At 33.8% G+C, this 21,753-nt stretch overlaps 1 protein-coding gene across 1 annotated transcript in view; it reads left to right on the plus strand.

Moving 5' to 3' along the window:
- UNC13C (unc-13 homolog C) overlaps positions 1 to 21,753 on the plus strand; it is a 649,809-nt gene that overhangs the window by 402,887 nt on the left and 225,169 nt on the right. The window contains exon 17 of the mRNA XM_015452851.3: positions 7,023 to 7,156. Coding sequence (XP_015308337.3) covers positions 7,023 to 7,156 — 134 coding nt within the window. The remainder of the gene's footprint in view (positions 1 to 7,022; positions 7,157 to 21,753) is intronic.

Consider the following 21,753-nt stretch of genomic DNA (forward strand, 5'->3'; position numbering starts at 1 on the left):
GCTAGGAGTCAGTTAAATGGAAGTGACACATCCTGTGTGATTTGTTTAGGGAGTGTATTTGGCTTTCTCTTGTTGGTTCTCAGTTAAAAATTAGGGCAAAATATAAGGAAGCTGGCAGCCATTGACCAAATCCTTACTATTCCAGGTCAGTTGCTGCAAAGGTTGTGGTTTGGCCTCCTGGACTTGTTGATGCAGAGATTGTGGGCCAGAGTTCTATCAGATATGGTCTAGACATTATTCATTTGTATGTTCAGTCTTCATGGCTAACAGTTTTTTTTAATGAGAATTGAATTGGAATGAGTTGAAAAGATGCCTGTTGCTGTTTTTGAAAGTAGTGGAGGTAGCATTAGGTGGTAAGGTGAAGGCAGCAGTATCTGGAAGAGAGAAGTAAGGCATGTGGCTCCACTGACGTCAGGAATGTCTCAATAGGTTACCTTGAGCTAGGGGAAGAGCACTTGGAGAAATTCTCTTTCTCAATCCCGTCTAAATGTAGAGTAGAAACATTACCCTCTATTTTCCTAGCTTGTAAACTGTCCACATTGCTCTTCACAAGGATCCTTGATCCCCTGGGTATCTGAAACTTTAGACTCTACTTCTAAACTGATGCAGGCGAACCCCAATATTGGGACCCAGCCAAGAAGTGTTCTTGGCATCATGCAGGAAAGAATTCAAAAATGAACCAACAGAGTAAAGTGAAAGCAAAGCAAGTTTGTTAGACCAACAGAATACAGGAAAATGGCTGCTCCATGACAAAGCAGGGCTACCCCACAGGCAAAGTAACACTTGTGGATCTAGCACCAGTTAGCTAGATTTGTAGCTACTCCTTAATTATATGGTAAATAATTTTCTAGAAAAGGGATGTGGAGTTCCTGGAACTGAGGGTTTCTCTCCTTTAAACCATATAAGGTAACATCCGGGCATTGCTGTGGCATTTGTAAACTGTCATGGTGCTACTGGGAGTGTCCTTTAGCATGCTAATGCATTATAATTAGTGCATAATTAACAATGAGGGCAACTAGAGGTTGCTTTCATCCCCATTTTGATTTAGCTGGTTTCTTTACTACATCATGTTTTGATCAGATCCTGTTTTCATCAGTGGGATCATAACCCCACCGATTTGGAGAACAAGTCCTGCTCATCTCCTACCTCAAAACTAATGAGAGAGGGCCCATTTTTCTAACCTATGAACTTCTATAGCTAACATTTCCTTATCTCAGAATTATGAATAGGTAAACAATCAATTTGTAATCAGAAGAAGTTACAAATACATCATATAAGAGCTATCTAGTTAATGATTTAATATTATTTTATCTTGCTACATATTTATGACATTTTAAAGCTTACCTCTTGTAAAATATTCAGACTTATATCTATCTTGTTTTCTTTTTTTGTTTCTTTGTATCTACCCTGTCCTGATTATTCAAATTCTTGGCATCAGCAAACCTTTTAATCATTGACTTTTAATCATTGCTTAGCTGCCTTGACTATAGGTACCTTGGTATGCACATTGCAAAAGTCACCTTCTTATACACACCCACACAAGCACACATATTCTTTAAGTTCTGTTCAGAAATACCACAGTCCATTTGGCCTCTCCTAGACCTCCTCATTTCTAGAGTCTTTCACCTAATCTCCATTCTTGATTCCCTTTCCCATGAGCTGAATGACTAAACACAAATATCCTACTGACCTCAATTTCCTGTCCTTCTGCCTTTTTCACTCCGTGTTTCCTCTACATCTGTTTCTTCACCTTCCCTTCCTTTTTTTCCTTCCTTCGTCCAGACCAAAATATATATTTGTTCTAGCACTACAGTAATTCTCATTAAATATTTAAATCTCATTCTCCTTTCCTGTTTCTATTGTATACTCCAGAAGCACATCCAACATTCTGGCTTTTAGGCTTCTACATTCAATACTAGAGAAAACTCATAATGGTCCAGCATAGTGTCACTACAAGTTCCGAGAGCCACCCCACACTGCTTGGCAATGCCACTATGGGTCCAACCCGAGGCTGTCTCTCATTCCTCACAGGTGCAATTTCAGACTTTTACTACTCCTCCAGTACACTGTGCACCACCTCTTCTCTCAAAAAGGAAATTCCTATGCAGCCATAAAAAAGGATGAGTTTGTGTCCTTTGTAGGGACAGGAATGCAGCTGGAAACCATCATTCTCAGCAAACTATCGCAAGAACAGAAAACCAAACACCGCATGTTCTCACTCATAGGTGGGAACTGAACAATGAGATCACTTGGACTCGGGAAGGGGAACATCACACACCGCGGCCTATCATGGGGAGGGGGGAGAGGGGACGAATTGATGGGTGCTGATGAGTTGATGGGTGCAGCACACCAACATGGCACAAGTATACATGTGTAACAAACCTGCACATTATGCACATGTACCCTAGAACTTAAAGTATAATAATAAAAAAAAAAAAAAGGAAATTCCTAGCTAACTTTTCTCACCACCAACAAGGCTTATCTGCAAGTTTTTTTATTATCTTACTCAGAGCAAGTCACATTCTTATTTGTGCTTGAAGCTAGTTATTTCACATAGACTCTGGATCTCATTCTCTTCCGTTTCAATAGGGGCCTCTCTCCTTTACCTATGTCTCTTAAAAATTTTATTCTTATTGTTTTTTAGACTTTTTCTCTAAGGTTTTGTCTGTGGTCACATATTTATCTCTCTCTTTTTGAGCAATCTTATTTACTTCATAATTTTAGCTGCCACATATATACTGGAATTTTTTAAATCTACATCAACAGGTTTCAGAATGCCTTTGAAACTTCAGACAGGTCTACCTAATTATCTTCTAGATTCCTCCTTTTCTCTTTTCCTTCTCACCCATTAGTCAATAAGTTCCAACAATTTTACTTATTAACTCTTTAAGTTAATAAGTAAACTAAGTAAACTTATTAGTAAACTTATTAGTAAAATAAGTAAACTTATTAACTCTTTAAGTTAATAAGTAAACTGCCAAATCATTTAAAACACAAATGTAACCAAGTCCTCCTATGTTTAAAATCTTTTAATAGTCCTTATCATATTTGGTTTAAATGCAAACTCCTTGACATAACACACAAAACTTTTCATGATTTGACCCCTGCATTTATCTCTCTAGTCTTTTATTTCCCAAAGTGTGTTCAGAAAAACGCTTACTCTGTGAAAAGTCTGGCACGATGAGGTGGAGGAACAGGAAGAGAGTGGCGGGCTTTATCAAGTTCAAATCCATTTGAGAAACTAATGCTTTAGTATTACCTTTTAGAGAAGTGGTTCTCAAGTTGGTTCCTGGAGCAGAAGCACCAGCATTACTTGAAAGGTCATTCTCAACACACATTTTCAAGCTTTACCCTAGACCTAATGAATCAGGAACGATGGGTCCCAGGACCTAGGAACCTATCTGTGTTTGTGAGCTTTCCCGGCAATGCTGATGCACACTGAAGTTGGAGAACCACAATCTTAGAGAATCACCATGCATAGTAGCATATTAAAGGCTTCAGGAAATCTGAAAATAATGTATTTACCTTTGTTTAAGCAAAAATTTTTAAGTTGGTTGAGCCCTGGCCCTTGTGTGTGTAAGTACACGATACTAACATAGAGTAGAAGAAATGTTAGAGAAGCACACTTCATCAAAAGCTGTTATAGCCCATTTTACTAGTAATTATTCAAATATAGTAGGCATCTGTCATGTGTTTTTGTGTTTACGTAGCCTGTCTTTGCATTTTTCTTTTCTTTTCTTTTCTTTTTTCTGTGATGGAATCTTGCTCTGTTGTCTGGGCTGGAGTGCAGTGGCGCTATCCTGGCTCACTGCAACCGCCACCTCTCAGGTTCAAGCAATTCTCCTGCCTCAGCCTCCCAGGTAGCCGGAACTACAGGCACGGGCCACCATGCCCAGCTAGTTTCTGCATTTTTAGTAGAGATGGAGTTTCCCTATGTTGGTTAGGCTGGTCTCCAGCTCCTGACTTCAGGTGATCCACCCACCTCAGCCTCCCAAAGTGATGGGATTACAAGCATGAGCCATTGCACCCGGCCGGTCTTTGCATTTTTCTACCAAATGTCTCCTCCCAACCCTAGTCTTGTCAGCTCCTTAGAAGCAGCATTTCACAATTACATGTTTATTGAATGAATACATTGAATGCCACAGAAATATTTTATAACCGTTTCTAAAGTATTGTAAAGTTCCACTAACTTGAAGATATCATTTGTTATTTCAGTACTTTCTTTTGCATGTAATGGCTCTTTCTATATATTGATCTCTTCTTGATGGAATATACTTATATTTTCTTATCTGATATCATGAAAGTGTAATATACATCCCATCAGCTTGTCTGTAAAAGCTTTTCTGTATATGCTTTTCTGTAATGAAATATCCTTTGTAAACATGACCATTGGAACTTTCTTCAGATAATCCTATAACCTGGCAACTTTCCACTTTCAAAAATTACCTCCCCATTATACCCTTACAGATTTTCTTTAAAGTCTGTTTCTTCAATAATCTATTAACAAAATAATTTTAATCACTATTATAATAATCACTATAATTATGATTGATTTACTGGGTCATATTTTAATGAATGTATTTTTATTTATTATTAAATGATTTATAATTACCATATTTTCTTGATATAACAAATTGTTATTTCATAACATTATTCATAGTAATGTTTCAATCAGTATGAATACACTTATTATAAGCTTTTCTTAATTTCTACTATCATAACCTTAATTTTTCCAATCATAAGGTTAATGCCCTATTAGATTTCTAGGGTACATTAAAAAGTTTTACATAGATAAACTTAATTCTTAAGAAATTTATAATACACCAGATTAGACCTCATCCCTTAAGCATGCAGTCTCTTACAATGTGCTATTAAAGTAGGGAGAGCCTGATTTATGATAGTATTGTGTGCTATGCAAAAACTTAATGATTCAACATCAAGTTTGATTTATTCTAAAGCAACAAACATAGTAGGATGTGAAAAATAGCATCATCAGTAATCTTCTGGTGTCATAAAAAAGAGTGATGGAAGTACAATTTGTGACAGGTAAGGGATTTGGAAATGAATGCATATTTCAACTGCTTCTGTCTCTCCTCTTTTCCATGTCACTCTTAGCAAAATGATGAGAAGTGACTGTGATGTTACACATATCATGTATAATAATTTTATTTCATTTAATCACATTACTTAAAACCTATAAGACATATAGTTTGGCGATGTACATATGACGATAATTAATGATACTGTTCTAATACCAAATATCTCCCCACCGTGGCCATTGGAAGCAGTTTTTTATAACCTTCACAACGCACCAGGTTATCTGGATTTCTAAATCCTTTAGAAATCTATTGAGCTTAATATAATGCACAAATAATTACATTATTGTGGTGATAACAAAATCCTGTTCACAAAATAAAAATAAATTTTAATAAAAGTTCTAACTTAAAAGACAGTAAAGCTTGATATTTGTAAGCCTGCATTACTGCCCATTACTTCCTAAAGTTGACTGACATAACGAAGGAATTGAAAGAGGAAGCTTGCCAAGAACTTTCAAGTTGTTTTCGGGGATCACATGTACATACTTCTTAAGATCTTTGGAGACTGCTTATAATTCATTCTGAACATTTGAAGTATTTTATGTCAGCCACTAATTTTTTTACCATTTTAATTTAGTTCTGCAAGTTTTAACATCTGCTGCATTTCAAACATAAATGTAAATCAACGACTCTTGGATGTACCCTAGGGAAATACATGCTCTTAAAAGTACATTATAGTCTAAGACTAGAGAGGTCTCTAGTATTAAGTGAGTTTACTATAGGGCTATCTTTTAAGTTAAGTGAGAATAATAATTAAATGACAACTCAACAGAATATGGTTACACATCATGATTTGCACTGGAAAATACGCATATACAACCATTCAACTGAGAGGGTAGCTGACCTGGTTACAGAAGACATGGCAATTGGATATGGCAATAGTTTGGGCCAAATAAAATCTAATACTCATTTTACACCAGAGTCTTTGAGTTTCCGGAGCCATAAGCTGATGTTTTCAAATATCCTCCACCTATAAGCTTGCAGAGGATTTAGCAAAAATTTCCATACGCTTAAGTGAAAATTTATCTCTGCCTATTTTTTTAACCCAATTTTAACAAGTAAATGTAAAAGAAGTGCTCTAAAGGAACACCCACCAAAATAAATGACCAAATTAACTTATCTAGATGTTGTAAAGAGTTGCATATGTTGAGTATGAAATTTATATGTGCAACATTCAAGATTGTTATTGTACTCTGTTAACCTCAAAGTAAATCTAGATCATCCTATGTCACATTCTGCTTTCTAGAATGACAGTTGAAGATTTTGAGGAGAGTGGTAAATTAAGAAAGATTCAAAGATGTTTTTAAAAAAGGAAAAAAGAGAAAAAGGCAAACACAAAATTTTGGTTATCTAGATACATTTGTGTGTAAGAAGGGAGAGTTTAAGTCATTAATGTTGCATATGTATTGTGGGATTTAACAGTACTGAGTTTGCAACCAGGCAGCTGTCGGTTCGGCATACTTACTACTGATGTAACTGAGCAAAATATTTAGACAAGATAAATTTTATGCACACATACTTGCACGTACACACACACACCTTTGCACAAACAAAATTCAGTTTTCATCCTTGGAAGAAGCCACATTAAAGGCATAATTTCTATAATAGTAATTCTTAAGGTCACGAACTATAATCATCAGAGGGAGGAAAAACCTCCAATCCAGAACAACAACAATAAAAAAAGCAATGGAAGTTAAACCAAAATTTAAAAAGTGATTGGAAATACAAGCCTGGCCACTGTGAGTTTATTCTATGGGATGCCATTCAATGAAGAAAAGAAACCTGAGTTTAACAGCTTTAACTCCCATAATCTAAGAATTTCATTTCCGTAATCATTTTTCTTTGATCTTCTATTTGACAGTGACATCTAACTAAAGTCATCCCATTTAACCTTTTCTTTTGCATGTTGCGTGAATTTGTGAGCAGAGTAAGAAACAGGACATTCCTCGTGAAGATCAGGGACCAACCACCAAGAATTTGGATTTTTGGCCCCAACTTATTACACTGATGGTCACTATTATTGATGAGGATAAAACTGCCTACACACCTGTCCTGAATCAGTAAGTACAATGTTTTGGAAATGAATGGATTTTATTCCACTGAAGTTAAAATAATACATATTTTAAGTGCAACATACTCTGATGACAATAATAAACTTTTCCATGATTAAGCTATAGAAAATGGTATTTTTCAACTTTTATCAGCAAATATCAATTAAATGATATTATGAATTTTTAATTTGAGCTCCATGGAGTATGAATCTGTGGATATGGAGAAAAATATTTTCCAAGATTTGATTTTTATGTAATGTAAAACTTTTCCTCTGGATCCTTTCATAACTATACCATTGTCTCAAAAGAAAAAAAATGTGCACTCCCCCAAAACTAAAAATAATTTTGAAGAGTTAGTATTAAACATATTGCATTGTGGCTTTTGAATAATAAACATTTGGCACAACAGCTGCTTTCAAAATAGCTATGCATATTGATTTAACAAATTTAATAAAATATTTAATAAAACAAGTCAATTTTCACAAATTACAATCTAAAGTTCATGCCTCTAAGACAATATAGATGAATTAAAATTCATGACTGTTCTAGAAGAGACTGTAAAAATCCTCATTTTATCAAAATACCACTAGCTATGTGACCTTAGGCAAATTATCTAATTTCCTTGGGTCTCAGTTTCCTCCCAACTAAAACAAAGGTGTAATTATTAGATGATTTCCAAGATCCTATCCAACTTTAATATTGCATATTTAGATTTTATTTTACACCCACATATTAAAGACCATAAAAGCAAATATAACATCAGACTACCAGCTAGGCACTTGCAATCTGGTTAATGAAGAGGATTGTCTTGACAATATTAGTTAGACCTGAAATGTTATGGGTAGCAAAGATAGCAGAAATAGACAAACAGTAAAGTAGAACAGTGAAGTAGACTCAGACTTACTATGGATAAATGTGTTTGGTATTCTTATCCTCTACACTGGTCAAGACCATTAGGGTCGTTGTTTATGTTGGCTCCAATTAAAATTCCAATTAAAGAAGAAATACATTTAAGTATTTCAATCTTCATCCTTTTCTGCTTACTGTTAACCACCCATTTTCAACAGTCCCCCAATTCCTAATTGTGGAGAAAGTGGTCCTATTTTTGGTATACAATCATCATTACATTAAGTTTACCCTTTCACTTTCTTCTCCCTTTCTCCCCAAACCTAATTCTTATATCCACCTTTTCTTCCTGAAGACCTTAGTGTTTCAATCTCTGTACAGACTTTGCTCTTTTATTCTCTGCTGTTAGGACTAGAAGATCTTCCTTTAATCTATAACCTGTCATCATCTCATCACGGATCCTGAGAAGTACTTCTTAGGTCTCTGACAACTTTGTGGAATAGGATTGTTTTCTTATTTACTCTTTGGACCTTTCTTGAGGACAGAGTAGGTTTCTGAAAGATTGGGAGACTGACAACTTGTTTCAAGACTGTGTCCTTGGACTGGGATAGGCCATTTTATAAATGGATGCTGGATGAAAACAAACTTCTGCTGAGAAACACAAATTCAGTTCTATGAAGAAACTTTGGCTTTAATAATCAAAGAAGTTTTTTATGTTTACCAAGTATCTTCAATCAGGATATGACCAGTAAAATACATTATAAAATCATGGAAGAAATTAAAATATCTATGATTTATTTTTAGTGATATACCTCAAAATATATACAAAGATTTTAGTTGATTATATGTAACTGTAGTAAAGGAACTGGAATAAATAATATTTATGGCAAAAATATATTTATAATTGTGAACTAAATTAAGCCTAAGTTATAAAAATTAGCAATGACATATGGGGAGAGAATTGTTTTTGTTTTTGGTTTTAATTTTGTTTTTAATGTCAGAGTTTAAGTCCACTTTTTTCCTTTGAAAACTTGTCCCTGAAAAAAACAAATGCCTTCCTCTATTTGGAATCCATTATTTATTATTGTGTTTGGTCAGATTTTAAGGATGCTGTAAAGCTTTTTTTGCATACTGAAAATCATTCAATTTAGTTTCTCACTTAATTTAATAAATGCTTTAAGTGAACTCATCTGGAGACTGAGATGGGGTCCTGGTGGCCAGTGTTGTGTTTGTATAATGTGGTGAGATTTTCATTTATATCTGTTTCTTTGTTTGAATACTGTATTGTCACATTTATGCTTCATTAATCATCTCCTTGGCTACTTAAACTAATGCAGGATTTCACAAAGTAAAAATTCCAGACCACTAGGGTAAGGATCACATGGACTACTAGTTGGATTTGCAGATCTTGAGCCCCACCCCAAATCTATGGATTCAGAAAACCTGAAATTGACACAGAAATCTGCAATATTAATAAAGAATCCCTGTTATTGTGTATTATGGTCACTAACAATGAAGGCCCAAATCAATATGTGAAGGACATGTTAAAAGTAGCTTGGGTTTTGTTTTAGAGGCAAAGGCAAGTGAATTTAATGATTTTAAAACATAGGACATTTTAAAATATCTTTCAATGTAACGCGTAATTATTGATTCAGATCATTTAGTGAAGTTCTTATTGTTATCATGAGCTTGAGAAATCATTGTAGGCTTTTGCTTATTCAAATTTGATAACAAGTTTACAGTAACAGTAGAATATAAGCATGAGGGAAAAGAGTTCTATTTTGTTGACTAATGTATATTCAGGCATACATATTTGTTGAATGAATTAATAAAGTAAATTTATACATGTAGTCAGTATCTGTTCTGTTCCCATGTTGTTGATTTATTAGTGAAATACAGTATTTATTTGAATAATATTTTCTCAATTTTTAAAATTATAATGAATTTTAGATGTTTTAGAAATTTCAATATTTCATTAAAACTAAATAGTATTAAGCAGAGTACTTCAGATTTAGGTCTCGGTTTCTGTCTCTCTTTCTCTTTCTCTCTTTCTGACAGGTTTATTGAGGTATAATTGAATATAATACAATTTCATGTACTTAAATAGTATAATTTGAATAGTTCTGGCATATGTATTTAACCACAAAATTACCACTATTTTCAAAATAATGAAGATAGCCATTACCCCAATAGTTCATCCACTTTTATAATTCATCCACTCCTCCACCATCCCCAGGCAACCCCTTATCTGCTTTCTAGTACTATGAATTAGTTTGGAAATGTTATCATTATGTGTAAATGTATTCATAGATTCTCTCCATTCTTTTGTCCAGCTGCTTTTATTCATTACAACTATTTTGAGATTCACCCATGTTATTTTATGTTTCCTTTTATTTTTGAGTAGTATTCCCTTATACATATATACCACAATATGTTTATTCATTCATCTGTTAAAATTTGTATTTTTTCAAGATTAGGTTGCATGAATATTTGTTTACAAGTCTTTCTATAGACATACTCTTTTATTTCTCTTGAGTTATGTGGTAAGTATGTATTTAATATTAAAACTGCCAAACTGCTTTCCAAAGTGGCTGTACTATGCCAACAATTGGTTTGATAAATCTTTTAATTTTACCTATCCTAATAGGCATATATGATCTAACTATGATTTTGATTTGCACTTTCTTAATCCTAGTGATACTGACTGTATTTTTATCTGCATATTTGAAATTCATATATCTTCTTTGGTGAAATTTCTGTTAAAATCATTTTCCCATTTCCAAATTAGGATGTTTATCTTATTATTGTTGAGTTGTAAAGGTCTGTACTAGATAAAGCTCTGTCATCAGAAATAAATGTTGCAATATATGCTTCTAGTTTGTAACTTTCTTTTCCATTATCTTACTAGTGCCTTCTGAAGAGCATAGTTATTGCATATTTTTTAAATTTTGATGGAATAGTCCAATTTTTTATCAGTTTCTTTTATAGTTTAAGCTTTTAAAAATTTCTATTTTAGAAATCCTTGCAATCTGCAGTCAGTTTGCAACACCACAGTTTTCTTCTAGACATCTTACATTTAAGTCTATAATTCATTTCAAGCTAATTTTTACTTGTTAACTGGTGTTATAATCAAGTTTAACTTTCTTTGGGATCATTTTCATATGGTTATCTATTTTTTATCTCTACTTGTTGAAAATTATTCTTTCCTCATTGAATTGCTTTGGCACCTTGGTGAAAACTCAGTTGACTATATATGTAAGAGGTTAATTCTGAAGTTCTTTGTATTCTGTTCCATTGATCTATATATCCGTAATTACACCAGTACTGCACATCTTGGTGACTATCATTTTCTAACATATCTTGAAATATTATAGTAAAATTTATTCAACTTTATTTATATTTTTGAAAATTGTTTGGCTCTTCTAGCTCCTTTGCAATTCCATTTAAATTTGTATCAGTTCATCAATTTCTACAAGAAAAATGTCTGCTTGACTTTTGATTGATATTGCATTAAATATATAAATCTATTGGGGAGAAATGAAAACAGCAATATGAATTTTATAATCCATGAACATGGTATGTACATGCATTAAGGTCTTATTTAATTTTTTACTTTAGTGGAAAGGTGTTGCATATTCTTTGTTAATTGGTTTCTAAGTATTTTTATTACTATCTTAAATAGTATTTTTAATTCCAATTTCCCATTCTTTGTTAGTAGTACATAGATACACAAATATATATCTTCAGCCTTCCTAAATTTACTTTTTTGTAGGTTCCTTGTGATTATTTAAATACATCATATTGTTGTCTAAAATAAAGATGGTTTTACTTATATCTTTCCAATTTGGATGCATTTTGTTATTTTTCTTGCCTTATTGCTCTGGCTAAAATCTTCAGGACAATGTTGACTAAAATTAGTGAAGAGCAGACATTCTTGCCTTATTCCTAATCTCATAAGGAAAGCATACAGACTTTTACCATTGAATATCATGTTAACTAAATGTTTTTCATGAATAATTCTTTATCAAGTTGAGGAAGTTCTGTTCCATCCTTATTATTCTGAAAGTTTTTATCATGAAAGGGTGTTGGATTTTGTCAAATATCTTTTCTGCTCATAATAGGGTAATCACACAATTTTGCTTTTCAACCATCAGTATGGTGAATTATACTGAGGAGTGTTTAACTTTAAACCAACCTTGCATTCCTGGAACAATCTCCACATAGTCTTGATGTATAATCTTTCCTATATATTATTATATTTTACTCATAAAATTTTGTCAAGTATTTTTGCATTTGTGTCTATGAGGATATTGATCTATGGTTTTATTTTCTTATAGTGTCTTTATCTGATTTTTATATCAATGTAATGATGGCTTTATAAAATGAGTTAGACAGTATTTCCTCCAGTATGATTTGCCAAAGGAGTTTTTATAAAATTTGACATTTTCTTTTCTGAGTTTTTGGTAGAACTTACTGGAAAAATAATCTGGGCTTAGAGTTTTATTGTAGGAGGTTTTCAAACTAAAAATGTTATTTCTTCATTAGATATAGGGCTGTTTAGTTTACCTGTTTGTTCAGTTTAGGTTTTTGTAGTTTGTATCTTCAAGGAAATTTTCCATTTAATCTAAGTAGTGAAATTTCTCCATCATGTAGTTGTTTATGCCAGTCTATTATTATCCTTTTTATGTCTGTTAAATCTGAACTGATTTTTCCTATCTCTCATCCTTAATATTTATATTTTGTGTCTTCTCTCTTTTGTTCTGTCCAACTGGCTGAACATTTATAAATTTTACTGGTCTTAAAAAACAGCTTTTGATTTTATTCAATGTTTTGTTTTCTGTTTTAAATTAATTTTTTTCTCATTCTTTTATTATTTTCTTTCTTCTGTTAGTGAAGATAAATGTTAAATGACTATCACAGTAATCCAGTGAGAAGATATGAAAGCCTTGTGTAAGATGGTGGAGAGTTAAGGTCAGATTTGTGAAATAAATCAAAAGATCTTTATGACTAAATGCATTGAGTAGAGTGTTAAGGAAGCAGAGACAATGGAAATGTTACATTTATAGGGGCATCATTATTGGAGATAAGAAATACAGGAGGAAGTATCAATTTAAAGAAATTCACAGTGACTTATATTTTGATATACAGAGATTTGGTTATCTGTGTGACTTGCAAGCATTATATGCAACAGAGAGTTGTATACATACATATGGAAATCCTTTAGATTGATATCAATTAAATACATAATATAGAGAAGTTTAGCTATATATGCCTAAAAGTAAGAAATCTTAATTATTTCTAAATATTCAGAAAATTTTACTCATTTTGCTAAAACTATTGTGACTTCATATTACTTTGTTTTTGTTATGCATACCAAAACATAAGCAGAAATATGTTTCATCCATTCTGTTATCTCATGTTTGTATGCATTGTACTATAATATGTAATTTCTTTTAGTTTTCTCCAAAAGTATACATACAGTGAAGTCTCAACTCATTTTCTCTCTTCATTAAGTGTAGATAGCAGAAAGTATCTCAGTGTATTGAGTAGAAAATGGACCAATTTTGAAAGATTGTCTTCCATTTGCAAGGATAAAATTTGCTTATTTTTCCCCTCACAGGGTTATATGATGAGCCAGAACATTAGTTTTAAATTGGATGTTTTTAAAGACAGTGTATTTTATTTGCTGAATTGAGGAAGTTTAGGTTTAAGCTACTTTGATTAGGATTTGCCTTTGTTCTTTCTGTTTTGGAAATAATGTTTTTCAGAGTAGTAAAGTTATTGGTCTGTTTGCTTACACTATGGGTTCCCTAAATTACTTTTATATTTAAGAAATTGTTGTGAAAGTGTTAATCATACAATAAAGTACAGAGACTATGCAGTAGAGTTCTGTATAGCCATCATTCTAATTCAACAATTATCAAAATTTTGTGATATTTTCTTCATCTATACTCTTGAGTTTTCACTTTCTTTTTCTTTTGGCTGAATTATCTTAAACAAACTTCAGACATCCTATCATTTCATCCCTTCTTAGTTCAGCATTTATCCCTAAAAATCATGGCTTTCTTTTGTACAGCACAACTAATAACATTAACAGTAATTGCCTGGTATTGTGTAATCCCTATTCCATAATCAAGTGCTTCTGATTTTCTTTAAAGAAGTTATTTTTTTACATTGTTTTGTTTCAATCAGGATCCAAATAAGGTATAAGCATTACATATGGTTATTATGTGTTACAAGTCTCTTTCATACTAGTTAAGTCCCCCCTCCCTTTTATTTTATTTATACCATTGACTTCTGAAAGAAGCTATGTTCACTATCCTTTAGAATATGTCACTTTCTGGGTTATTCCATTTGCCTCCTTGTGCTGCTAATTAACTTGTTCCTTCATAGTTAATACTCTCCATAGCTGAATATTTCAGGTTCATTTTTTTAAGAACACTTCACAAGTGACTGTGTGTACTTCATACTATGTCACATCAGGTAGGACATTATCTGGTTATTCCCTTGTAGTGATGTTATCAGTGCTTAGTGCTGCCAGCCTTATTTCTTCTTTGAAAATGTCTTCATCAACCTTTCCTCTAATGGTTTCATTTATTTATGATCACTTCAGAATTTGCTATTCCATTAGGGATGACAAAATGGTGGTTTTATAAGGTTATCATTTCTTCAACATTTATTCGTTAGAATTTTTTACAAAGAAGAACTTTCTGTCATTAATTAGGGTTACTTACTTGGTTACCCTAATATATAGTAAATATAGGAAAGATAAGGTAAATATTTAATTCTTTCTTTTAACCTAAAGTATTTTATCTCATTCTTTTCTTTTCTGCTCTATTGGACTTTTGTTTTTCATTAACAGTTTCATTTCAATTTAATAAATATGTATCGAACCCTTAATATATGCCAGGCACCATGCAAGGCTGGAGTCACAAATATTTAATTTCTAAAAGAGATATGTACGAAATTAATCAGGAGTCTGAAACTGATTAACTACTGTGCCTGTGCCTGCCACAGTCACAAGTCATTCTGTGATTAAACTCCTCCTATACATCCTTGTTGACACAGCCTTATGAGAACAGAGAAACTAGGTTCCCTCTCTGAAACTGTACCAAAAAATCCTGAGAATGACTCAGCTGACAGGGAGAATAGACACTGAAAGTTTACGAATTTGGAGATACCTGTAGTCGGTGATCCACAATTAAGAATAAGTCAAAATGAAGTATAAACAGGAATGAAGATAGCACTGAGAGAAAAGAAGGTAGCTGGCAGTGAGTAGAGGGAAAGGATACTTGGAAGGAAAAGCAGATACAAGAATAGCAGAGTCACATACTGGAGGACTTTGTGCGTGAAGATCCCTGTCTGCGGTCATTCAACGCACTCCTCAGCGCTGCCTTAAACCCTGAAGGAGCATCTTGTCTGTCTTGTCTGAGGCTCCCTAAAGCCTGACTCCAGGGGCTGTTTGACTCCAGTAGACAGAGTTTGGTTTTTCTTGGGTTCCAGTAGAATGTGGCAATGGAGTTTAGTTTTGTTTTTCCATTACCCAAAGTATCCTTACAAAAATTACTTTTTAATTATTTGTAGTTACTTGAGCCTCTGATTTTTGGAACCAAAGTAGCATAACTAATCCAATATAATAGTATATGGAATGACACATGTATTCCAATATAGTTGCAGTTTGTTTTCTGTTGAAATGTAAAAAAAAAAAAAAAAATGCTTTACTTTGAATTCTTAGGATCTAGGCAAATGGTTTATTTCCTACAAGAGATCGGTTTTGCAGACCTGGAGTTCATAGTGGGCAGAATAGATAGCAGAAAAAGCCACAGATCTGTTATAAAAATCTACCTGACACTAAAGATATAAAGTAAAATTTCAAAAGTAATTTAAAAAATTGTTACGCATGTCTATCATAGCCATTTTGAATTTTAAAACAGATCAAGTGTGTTTCTCTGCAGTTTCCCAAAATATTACATTATGTGGAAATAATTCAAATACTTTTCTAAGTGCACAAGAGTACTGTCAAAGAATGCTTACTAAGAATTATACTAATTTAAACACCTCTGAAGATTTCACTTTTCTACCTCCCTGACCACATATCACAGAGGTGAAAAAGAGTTGATCTTGAATTTTTCAAGGTTTGTCATGCTTGCTGAAAGATTTTAACACAACTAGATATTTATGTGTTATAAATATCATAATCATTATATAGGGAACCATGGGGAATTAACTGGAGTCAGGCACTATTCTAACATTTTTACAGTTTAATGTTTAATCCTAAATTTATTCTAATGATATCAGTACCATTATCATCCCCAAATTGCAGATTATGAAGCTTAAGCATAGAGGGGACTAAGTTACGCAAAATCACATATCTAGTAATAGGCAGAATCAAAATGTAAGCAACTCTTTGAAATAACAAAAGGGTTAATGTTAACAAAAGGATCCCGTAAATAAGATGATGCGCATTAATCCTTCCAAACATTTCTGATATTTTAATGATTAATCTGGATCTGATTGCAACATCTTTTAGGCTTTCTATGTTTTAGAAATTAGGAGGCAAAACTTAACTCATGAGACCATAGCAGGATTTGTAGAGATAATGCACGGAAGGCACCCACCCTAATGCCTGCATTGAATAGGTACTCCACCTGCCCTGCAATATGAACATGAGGACTTGCTTGTACCAGGTCTTCCAGCTTGAGAAACAGTTATCTAAACTCGGTAAATTCTGTTGACTATTTATCCCATGCGCATTACACAAGTTATTTAGGCTGTCTCTGGCCATCTGCAACTCCTTTGTCATACTGCCAGGTGGTATTTTAATTGTCTTATGCGATGCTGATTTCAATAGTTAACTTAGAGCTGGGCTCATGCTGGTAGTCCCAGCTACTTGGAAGGATGAGGCAGTTGGGTCTCTCGATCCCAGGAGTTCAAGGCTGAAGTGAGCTATGATCAGACCACTGCACTCCAGCCTGGGTGACAGAGCAAGATCCTGTCTCTGACATAAAAAAATAAAAACTTTTAAAAAGTGGAAGCCAGGAGCAATGGTTCATGCCTGTAATCCCAGCACTTTGGGAACCTGAGGCAGGAGGATTTCTTGAGGCCAGCAGTTTGAGATCAGTACATAGTGAGACCCCGTCTCTAAATAAAAAGATACAAAAATTAACCAGGCATTTTGCCACACACTGGTAGTCCCAGCTATTAGGGAGGCTGAGGCGGAAGGACCTGCTCGAGCCCAGGAGGTGGAGGCTGCAGTGAGCCAAGGCAACACTCAGCAACAGCCTGAGCAACAGAGTGAGAACCTGTCTCCAAAAAAAAAAAAAAAAAAAAAAAAAAAAAAAAAAAAACAGTTTACATAGATCCATTTACAATTTTGTTTTTCATGTTAAAATTAAATATATACTTAAAGATCTGAGTGAGTTCATTAAAATAATGCCTTAGGTTATAAATGAAACAAAGAGAAAGCAAAAAGATAAAAGGGTGATTGGCTTCAAATGGCACTTATGATCAATTTACTTTATGGTACAAAAGAACCTAAGTACAAAAGGAAAAATTTCTACCATGGCATTAATTTGTAAGGATGGCTCGTAATTTACTAGTAGAGTCCTGCTTAATAAAATTTATGCTTAGTTGTTTACTACATTCATGATAATAGCAGTTAATTGCACTAAATGGATGTCAAGTATCTTAAGTGCAGAACATACTAACAAAGGCTTAATATGTTTTATAATGTAAAAAGGGCACAACAAACTGTCTCTTAAGTTCCAGCTATGACAAAGAAATTTCAGATGCATACATGACAGGCAGGAACGGGGAACCATTGCTTACTAATTTGTAATAATTAACATACTTTTTTTCAAAGACAAACTTTGCATATCAAAATAATACTTCACATTTAATGGATTCTAATTTTATCCATTGTGACTGATGAATCAGTATTATCAAATTTGGCAGTGGCAGATTATGTTTCCCTCATTTCAGTAAGAAATTTGCAAGATAATAAATTGGGTTATTAAATTGTTGTGTCTCATAAGATTCAAGATTTAAAACATTTGTGCTTTGTTAATTAATTGCTGCAAATTAAAAACAGGAGACAGTCAAATAATGGTGGAATGGATCAGTTATTTCATTAAACCTCCTCTTTATAATAGTAGATTAAGTTAAGCTATGACTGCATTGAAAATGAAGAAGAGGTGGAGCTACACCTTAGAGAATTTAATTTGTGCACAAGAAAACCTCATGAATTCAGACTAGTGTGAGAAAGGCTAATTTAAATTTATATGGTAAGTAGGAATATTTCATATACCATATTTATGTGTACTTCTTTTAACTTTTAAGTATGTATGACAACTTCTACAAAGTTACAAAATGGTTGTGGAAAGGTAAACCTCCTTCAGTTTTGTTTCTATCGTAGTTTGGAATTCATTTGTAGTTAATGTATGAATTGTTAGTGTATAGCTCAATATTTCTGAAGTTCATAAAACCATTTAGTCCTGTGAGTACATAAACATTTTCCTAAATCAAGTTTATTGCTATTAACTTTATTAACAAATTTTATCCTATGGACTAAACACCTAGTAAATACAAATATAAGTTTTCATTTACTTTATGTGATTATTTTTATGTTAGAAATCAATGGAATCTAAATATTTTCCTGTCTGTCTCATTTATACTTATAATTTCATCATTATCAGCAGGAAACATTTATTGAGTACTCACTGTGTGTCGGTGACTAAGCAAAATATTTACATGTAAAATCTCATTTAATCCTCACAACAGCCCTAGAAACAGTCCCAAGTTACGCAATTAATATCATCCCCATTTGACGAGTGAGAAAATTGAGTTTTGAAGAGATTACTCACTGCTCCACTGGGTAAATTAGCTAAGTAGCAGAGGAGAAATGAAATCGCTGTCTTTTGGAATGCATTGCTATTTAACTTCTGTATTATACTGCTAGGTATCAGGCAGGAAAAGTAGCCAAAAATGTGTTAAATTTTGGAAAATAAGCCTCTAGCAAATACGCAGATGGTATAGACTCCTTAGCGAGCCCCCACCAAAAGGCAGACGTATTCAATTGTGAAAATGTGTCAGAAAAAAACAACTCTGCCTTTTAAATAATGATTTGATATTGGGACTACAGCATAGAAAAAGCATATAAAAATTTAGTATCAAAATGAGATTACATATTTACAAGTCTACAAAGGCAAAGTTGGACACAGTGAAAAAACACTATTATGGAAATATTATTTTGTGGTCCCTTAAAAATTAGAAACTTAAAATGTAGCCATTAGTTTCTCGGAAATTGATAAAATCTATGTTGTCGGGAAAATGGAGTATTTCTCCTTTCATTTCCAGAACTGACTTTCTTCTTTCACCCACTGTATTTTACTCATAATTGTTCATTTTTCTCCCCTATTTCCACAAGGCAGAAAACAGTAAAGAATTGTTTGGGAAACTGTTAGCTTTTCAAATGTTACTTAGTTATATTCTGGCTGCTAAAATGGTTTAAATAGTATGGAGAGGGCCAGGCGCAGTGGCTCACGCCTGTAATCCCAGCACTGTGTGAGGCCGAGACGGGCGGATCACAAGGTCAGGGGATCGAGACCATCCTGGCTGACACAGTGAAACCCCATCTCTACTAAAAAATAGAAAAAAATAGCCGGGCGTGGTGGCGGGCACCTGTAGTCCCAGCTACTCCTGCTCAGTAGGCTGAGGCAGGAGAATGCTGTGAACCCAGGAGGTGGAGCTTGCAGTGAGCAGAGATTGCCCACTGCACTCCAGCCTGAGTGCCTGAGTGAGACTCCATTTCAAAAAAAAAAAAAAAATAGTATGGAGAGAAAAAAATTATATACATATGTAGGTATTGGGAAGACTGTGTAAATGTAATTAATACTGTTAGGTAGTAAAGAGATGCTATGTGAGAGAAGTGTAGGGGAGAAAGAATATCTTTTCCTTCTATCCTCTGAGTCCTCAGCTGTAGTCACTATAACAAGATCCATTAACAAGAGAAGAGCATACAAATTTATTTAACATAAGCTTTATATGACACGGGAGCCTTCAAAGGAAATAAAGACCTGAATAAATGACTAAATTTGAGTATATTTTGTGCTAGGTTTGACAAAAAGTGGAGAGTTGTGGGCACATGTATAGAAGCCCGCAGAAAAGTATAAATACAGTAAACTTGGAGAAACAGCAAGGCCTGCTCATTCACGTTCCTTTTGATAAGGATGCTTCTTTCTTTGCTTTTGGTGTAGGAGCAGCAGCTCTCACGTAAGGATCCTATTTCCTGCTTCAGAGGAAGATCAGAAAACCCTTTCTAGGTTTTATGTCTTGCTTCAGGGGAAAATCACAAAGTCCTAACTGCATGTGCCATTTCTCAGATTCCTTCCACTTGAAATATTCAATTTGCCAAGGTGCCATATTTTGGGGTAGCATGTCCTGAACCCTGTCAGGAGAAATGTTGTATAATGCTAGACAAAATTGGTTAAAGAGAAAAAATATTATTCCCCTCATTTTCATCAGTTTGGAACTACAAAGCAAATGTCAATCACATTGTGCCAGTTAAGTGAGACCTTGTGTCAAGAGTAAAATTATGTAATTTCTACAGTATAAAAGCACCAATCCTATCACTAATTCTTAATATTAAGCGAGCTCAGACCCATTTATAGTCACTATGCACCTCTCTTTGCCCTTATCATTCACAAGCATTTAATCATTGCTAATTCTGCCTTGAATACAACAGAAGACTTAAAGGGAGGTGACACTTGGGCTGTGCTTCCCAGGGAGAGAGAGAGGTTATTATCTCATAGAAATTAAGAGGAAGAGACAGCAGGAAGGTGGAAAATGATCAGAAGATATATATGGAATGTCAGGCATGTCAAGAAATAATAAAAACTAGGGGCAGCTAGATTATTCATGGTAAGGGTTGGGGAATGAAAGTGAAAGAAATGAAAGTTGGGGCCAGATGATCAGAGCAGGATAGTCGTATTAATGAGTTGAAACTATTATATGCTAATAAACGTGTGACCAGCAATTTATGGTTTTAAAGCAGTAGTTAGAAATATGATGGCCTGTGTTTTTAAAAGGCAAATTAGGTGATAATATAGATGTATCAGAAGAGGGAAAAATAGGGGCAAAAACATAAACTAATAGTGCAATTATTGAGGCAAATGAAGATAATGACTTGAATTGGGGGTGTGATATTGGGAATAGGGAAGCGAGAGGCAAATTCCACACGTAGACCAAAGAAAAAATTCCCCGGAGGGTGCAAAGGAGGGGACCCTGTGGATCGTGGCAGAGGCTGATGACTCTGGTAGCTATCTAAATTCATCAGCTAAATAGTATTGCCATTAATTTAACTATGAAATACGTAAGAAAGAGTCAGAAATGTAATTCTGAAAGTACAAAAAGTACCATAGAGTGGAGGTAAGGTAAAATAAAATACAGGCTTCAGGAGAACTTGTGTAACTGTTAAAGAAAGAAACGTTACATTCTTTTTATTTTCTATCATGAGATGTCTATTATCTCTACAGGTAATAGCACAACCAGAATTGAAACCAGCGTATCATAATGTATTATAATAGAGCAAAACTTCTAACACTGATCAGAATGAGGCCTCAGACCCCAAATATTGTTTTCTGTATAGAAGTAGATCTTAGCAAGAAGTAGATCTTGAGATTTAAATTTAAAGAGGGACTGCTACATAAAACATGAAGGCAGTAATTTAAACTGTAAGTATTCTGAGGAAAAATCCAATAGCC

The sequence above is a fragment of the Macaca fascicularis genome, chromosome 7 (genome assembly GCF_037993035.2).
Source record: "Macaca fascicularis isolate 582-1 chromosome 7, T2T-MFA8v1.1".
In the NCBI taxonomy this organism is placed as follows: Eukaryota; Metazoa; Chordata; class Mammalia; order Primates; family Cercopithecidae; genus Macaca; species Macaca fascicularis.